This window comes from Elephantulus edwardii, unplaced genomic scaffold, assembly GCF_000299155.1.
Source record: "Elephantulus edwardii isolate Elephantulus edwardi_28Jun2011 unplaced genomic scaffold, EleEdw1.0 scaffold00039, whole genome shotgun sequence".
Lineage (NCBI taxonomy): Eukaryota > Metazoa > Chordata > Mammalia > Macroscelidea > Macroscelididae > Elephantulus > Elephantulus edwardii.
Genome location: NW_006399789.1, coordinates 12999768 through 13006499, shown reverse-complemented (window position 1 = coordinate 13006499; position 6732 = coordinate 12999768). Strand labels below are relative to the sequence as shown.

Genomic DNA, 6732 nt, shown 5'->3' with positions numbered 1-6732 from the left:
AGCTGAAATGGATAAAATTGATGAATGGAATCTTTTAAAGATTAAATTGCTGTGCTCATAAAACACTTTTTTTTCAAGAGGATTGAAAGAAGACCCACTAACTGGGAACAAACATTTGGCGATATCAGTCAGACAGGGTCTTAAAAGAAAAGTTTACAGAATGCTCCTGGACCTCCAGAAGAAAAAGACTGATAATTCAATTACAAAATGGGCAGAAGAAATGGAAAGACTTTTCACAGAGGAAGACATTTTGATGACCAACAGACAAATGAGAAATGTTCAAAATCACTAGCAATAAGAGAGATGCAAATCAAAACCGAAATGAGATGCCATCTCACCCAACAACAAGTTGTTGACTCAGTGACCTTCGGAACAAAAGATCTGAATGAACTCTGTTCTATCTTGCATCATCCTCACACTTCCTGAAACAGAAGAGCCCATTACAGCAGTCACCATGTCAATCCACCTAGTGGATTCTTGCCTCCAAAAAGCACTTCAGCTGTACCCTCTCCTGGTTTCACCCTCTCAGGGTGAAAACCTCCAAAAAGCACTCCAACTGCACCCTCTCCAAGACATATTTGTTTTTGTTCTCTTGGCCGTCCATGGGATGTTCAGTGCTCTTCTCCAATACCACAGCTCAAAGGCATTTGCCTGTCATCCTTACTCATTGTACAGCTCTCAGATGCATAGAAAATAACTGGAAAGACCATGTCGTGAATCTGACACACCTTAGTCCTCAAACTGACATAGTTACTCCTCAATAATTTGGAGAGGTCCCTAACACAGTGCAATGCATCTCATTATTTCCTGATTGCTGATACTAATGGTATTAATTGTGGACCCAAGAAAGATGAAACTGTTGAGTTTTAATCTCCTCTCCATCCACTGTGATACTGTTTATTGGTCCAGTGATAAAAATCTTTGTTTTCCTGACATTGAGATGCAATCCATACTGACAGCTGCATTCCTTGATCTTCTGCAACAAGAACTTCAAGTCTTCCTCACTTTCAGCAAGCAAGGTTGTGCCATCTGCATAAGGCAGGTTACTGATAAGTCTCCCATTAATCCTGATGGTCCACTACTCTTCACACTTCCTCTTTTTGGATAAATTACTTAGCATACCGACTGACTAGGTATGGGGAGAGAATACAGCCCTGACACACTCCCTTCTCAAATTGAAAACATGCAGTGTTATCCTGCTCTGTTTGCACAACAGCTTCCTGATCCAGGTATAGATTCCACATGAACACAATTAAATGTTCTGGGATTTTCATTCTTCTCAATGCCAGCCACAACTTGTTTTTATCCAGACAGTCAAATGCATCTGTATAGTCAATAACAAATAGACATCCTTCTGGTATTGTTGACCTTCGGCCAGGATTCATCTAACATCGGCAATGACGTCCCTGGTGCCATCTTACCCCAATAACAGTGGCAAAATTTATCAGGGTAGCAAACAATAAATGTAGGAGAGGATATGGAGAGACATATAAACTGTTGAGAGATCTCATACACTGTTGGGGGGATGGTAAAATGGTAAAATCACTCTGGAAGGCAGTTTGATGTATGGCCGAGCTATTCCACTACTAGGAACATACCCCAAAGAAATTAGAACTGAGACACAAATGGAGATCTGTACACCAATGTTCATAGCAGCATTATTCACCATCACAAGAGTATGGAAAAAGTCCAACTACAACTGAATGGATTGAGAAATTATGGTACATTCACACAATGGACTACTAATGCAGCACTCAGGAATGATTTAAAAAACGACTACCTAACTTGAGAGACTGGAGAACATTGCGCTGAGTGAACTAACTCAGTCTCATAACAGAAGGATAACTAATAACACATGTGTGGGGGCAAAAAGGTGGGAACCGAAGTGTGAAGATGGGTAGGGGCAAAAGCACAGGATTGCACAGTTCATGGGTGGAGGAAGGAGGAGAAGGAAATGGGAAGGATCCCGCAGGGATCTGAAACCATTGGGTAATGATGGGTTAGGTCCAATGGTGATTGATTTTATAAAACATAAGGCATGGGAATGATTGCATGAAACACAAGATGAATGAAGAAGAGTGTGAAACACAACAAATATGAATTTTGTGAGCAAACTAACATAAAAACAAAACAAAAAGAATGGGAAGGTGGCATAGGGAGAAAAATGTGCAACAATGAATGTGTGAAAAAAAAATCCAACTTTTCTGTAAACTTTCATTAAAGTCACAATAAAAAACCAACCAAACAAAAGCCCAAAAAGCAAGCATGGTACTACTACAATGCCAGGTATACAGACAAATGGAGTAGAATTGAGAGCCCAGAAATGGACGCCTCTATTTATGGTCGACTGATATTCGAAAAGGAAATGTTGTTGTCATTATTATGTGCTGAGACACCTGCAATTCATAGCAACACTATGTACAATAGCTCTGAAGTCTGTCCTATTCTGAGCCAGTTTCACCGACTCTGACACATCTGCCCCATGACCTCAGTTACTTTATCAATCCATCTTATCAGGGGTCTTCCTCTTCTGAGTTGTTCTTCCACCCTTCTGAGTATGATGTCCTTCTCCAAGGTCAGGTCCCTCTTGGCCATGTGCCTAATGCATGTGAGATGGAGTTTCAAAACCCTAGTCACCAAGAAGAAACTTCATTTCACCCTCTCCAAGACAGACCTATTTATTTTCTTAGTACTCCATGGTATGTTCAAGACTCTTCCCCAGCACCATAACTCAAAAGGCATCAATTCTTCTTCTGACATCTTTAGTTATTATCCAGTTCTCTGATGCATAGTAAGTAAGTGCGAAGACCATAACCTCAATCAGGTGCACCTTAGTCTCTAGATCGACATCATTGTGTCTCAGTACTCTTTAAAGGTCTCTGACAGCAGATTTTCCCAGTGTAATTTATCTTTTGATTTCCTGAAAACCTATCAAATGGGAAATGACAACCTCTTCAACAAATGGTGCTGGCAAAACTGGACTGCTACCTGTAGAAAGCTGAAACAGGATCAACATCACATATCATACACAAAAATTAACCCAAGGAGTTAGAGAGACCTTAAATTCCAAAATGAAAAAGTTCTTAAGAGACAAACTGAGATCAAGCTTAGAAAGCCTCATCTATGGTATAGAGACTGCTAAATACAGCCAGAAACGCACAATCTGAAGAGGATAAAATTGATGAATGGGACCTTCTAAAGATTAAATCCCTGTGTGCATCAAACACATTTTCTAACAGACTGAAAAGAAAATCTACTGACTGGGAACAAACATTTGGCAATATAATTTCAGACAAGTCTCATATTAAAAGTTTACAGAATCCTACAGGCCTCCAGAAGAAAAATACTGGTAACTCAATTACAAAATGGGCAAAAGACACGGAAAGACTTTTCAGAGATGAAAATATTTGGATGGCTAACAGTCACATGGATAAAAGGCTTAAAATTACTGGCAATAAGAGAGATGCATATCAAAACCACAATGAATTACCATCTCACATCATTAGCAGTTGGCAAAGTTTAGCAGGACAGCCTCTTGGTCCAAGTATAGAGTAAGTAAGAGGCAGTAGTCAGAACAGAGCAGGGTAACACTGCATGGTTCAAAATAGGGAAGGGTGTACGCCAGGGATGCATCCTGTCTCCATACCTTTTCAACATGTATGCAGAGCAGATTATCCGAGAGGCTGGGCTCTATGAGGAGAATTGTGGCATCAGGATTGGTGGAAGATCTATCAACAATCTCCGTTATGCAGATGACACAACCTTGCTTGCTGAAACTGAGGAGGACCTCATGCACTTGCTGCGAAGGGTCAAGGACTGCAGCCTTCAGTATGGACTAAGGCTCAACGTCAAGAAGACAAAGATTCTCGCCACTGGACCAATTGGCAGCGTCAGGATGGATGATGAAGAGATTGAGAGTTTTCACAGCTTCACTTTGCTCGGCTCCACAGTTAACACTCTTGGTACCAGCAGTCAGGAAATCAAAAAGCGTATCGCGATGGGAAAGTCTGCCGTTAGGGACCTCTCAAATGTACTCAGGAGCAACAGTGTCTCTCTGGAGACTAAGGTGCGCCTGATACAGGTCATGGTATTTGCAATCGCTTGTTATGCATCAGAGAGTTGGACAATGACTAGGGAGGACAGAAGGAGAGTGGATGCTTTTGAGCTGTGGTGCTGGAGAAGGGTACTTGAATGTACCCTGAACTGCCAGGAAAACAAATAGATCCATCTTGGAGAGGATTAAACCAAGCTGCTCCTTGGAGGCAAGGATTCTGGGGCTTCGTCTGACATACTTTGGACATGTTGCCAGGAGGGACGGGTCCTTGGAGAGGGACATCATGCTTGGGAGGGTGGAGGGACAGCGCAGGAGGGGAAGACCCTCTATGAGATGGATTGATTCGGTGACTGGGGTAATCGGGGTGGGTGTGTCAGAGGCGGTGCGGTTGGCGCAGGATAGAGCAGGGTTTAGAGCTGTTATGCATAGGGTCGCTATGAGTCGGAAACGACTCGATGGCACATAACAACAACAACAACAGCAGGACAGCAAGTAATAAACTTTGGAAAGAATGTGGAGAAATAGGAACTCTTATCCATTATTGTGGGATTGTAAAATGGTAGAACCGCTCTGGAAGGCTGTTTACAGGGCTTCCTCAAAAAGCTTAACATAGGGAATTCCATGACCGAGCTATTCCACTCACTGCTTGGAATATTATACCTCAAAAAATTGGAACTAAAGTACAAATGGAAATCTGTACACCATTGTTCATAGAAGTGTTAGTCACCATTTCAAGAACCTGGAAAGATCCCAAATGTCCAATCACATTCGAATGGATTAAAAAATGATACAGTCTCAAAAAAAAAAAAAATGATACAGTCTCAAGATAGAATACTATGCAGCACGCAGGAGCAATGGTTTTTGTCAATCACTACCTAACTTGGGAGGGACTGGAGAGCATTATTCTAAGAGAACTCAGTCCCATAAAGACAAATACTATTACAAATACTAGAAGACTATTACTGTAGAAATAGATAACCAACAAAACGTAGATCTAAGCCGGGGAAAGGAGAGGGGTGAAGGTGGGCAAGGATCATAGTCGTACGTGACGGGTGTTGGAAAGTGTAAGTAAAGGAAACGGGAAAGACTCAGTGTGAAAAAACAATGTATAGGAACTCTGTAAGTAAACTAATAGAAAATAAAAAATTGTATTTAAAAATAACAAAATATACTGCACTGCGTTCCAGCTAAGCGCAACAGAGCTTGCAAACAAAACTTTTTGTCCCTCTCGGAGACCATAGAATAGTTGCCTCTCTGGGCCTGTGCAGGCTCCGCCTCTGACGTGACAGGCTTCCTCGAGGCTGTCCACGCGACGCCTGTTAAACTCGACAAGGATTCATGGAGAGGAGAAGTACGGAAACAAAATGTGCAGAGCCCGGCACTGCGAGAACCACCCCTGTACCAGGCGGGAGTGCACATGCGCGCAGGGGTCCTGAGCGGCTTTAAATACCGCCGTGCGCCGTGGTCCCGTCTTTTCCTCTGTCGCCGCCGAGTTGTCCGGAGGCCTGGGGTGAGTAATCTTTGGTTGAAACTAATTTGCTTTTTCGCGCTGTATTTAGTATTGCTGTGTCTGACCAAGATTGCTTAATCAGAGTCTTATTTGTCTCGTAGTGCGTTCAAGATTCCGCCCCACCCGTAACCCATCGCCATGGCCGAGGAAGGGTGAGTGCGGGTGGCGGGAAGGCTCGGGCCCCAAAGCTGGTGGGGCGCTCTGGGCTTGCCTCGTTTGTAATGCCTTAGCGGAGTAAGGCATTTATGTAATTGGGAGACTTTTCTCTCTGTTTCAGCATTGCTGCTGGAGGTGTAATGGACGTAAATACCGCTTTACAAGAGGTGCTGAAGACCGCCCTCATCCACGATGGCCTAGCACGTGGAATCCGCGAAGCTGCCAAAGCCTTAGACAAGCGCCAAGCCCATCTATGTGTGCTTGCATCCAACTGTAATGAGCCTATGTATGTCAAGTTAGTAGAGGCCCTTTGTGCTGAACACCAAATCAACCTGATAAAGGTAACCACCTCTGAGTCATTTAGAAAAACTGCTTTTTGCATTAATGAATTTAATCTCTTTAGTACGGGATGATAAGGACAACCTAGGCTTGCAGTCTATATTTAATGCAAGTGAGAAAGCTGTCCTGGTGTGTGTTAAAAAGTTCTGTGTAAAATGGGGTAGAGAGTGATCTGCCATGTGCTGTGCATGATGACAACTGGCTCCCTCTACTGAATCATGTGAGGAAATTGCCATGTCACCAATTCTGAGAACAGCCACATGAGAATTGACTTTACAAATACAGCATTATATAGTCTGTTAGTAATAGATGTTTGTTTCTCCGACAGGTTGATGATAATAAGAAACTGGGGGAGTGGGTAGGCCTCTGCAAAATTGACCGAGAAGGAAAGCCCCGCAAAGTAGTCGGCTGCAGTTGTGTAGTTGTTAAGGTGAGTTTGGATGTGCAACTCTTTAGAAGCCAGCTGTTTACTCTGCTTACCTCTCCATGTTTTTGCAGAAACATGTTTAGAGCTGGCAATATTAAAGCCATGGTACGAGCCTTAAGGATAATTGAGATCATTAAGGTCCCTGAAAATGGCTACATCTGATTCTGAATAGCAAACACAGTTGAAATATTCAACTTCTAGTTAATATAGAAGATTTAAGATACTCATTGCCTGCTTTTTTTTTTT

The 6732-nt window shown here is 42.6% G+C and overlaps 1 protein-coding gene across 1 annotated transcript in view; it reads left to right on the top strand.

The window, feature by feature from the left end:
- Positions 1-5702: 5702 nt before the first annotated feature.
- RPS12 (ribosomal protein S12) overlaps positions 5703-6732 on the top strand; it is a 24480-nt gene continuing 23450 nt past the window's right edge. Inside the window, exons 1-3 of the mRNA XM_006885013.1 lie at positions 5703-5716; positions 5842-6061; positions 6388-6489. Coding sequence (XP_006885075.1) covers positions 5703-5716; positions 5842-6061; positions 6388-6489 — 336 coding nt within the window. The remainder of the gene's footprint in view (positions 5717-5841; positions 6062-6387; positions 6490-6732) is intronic.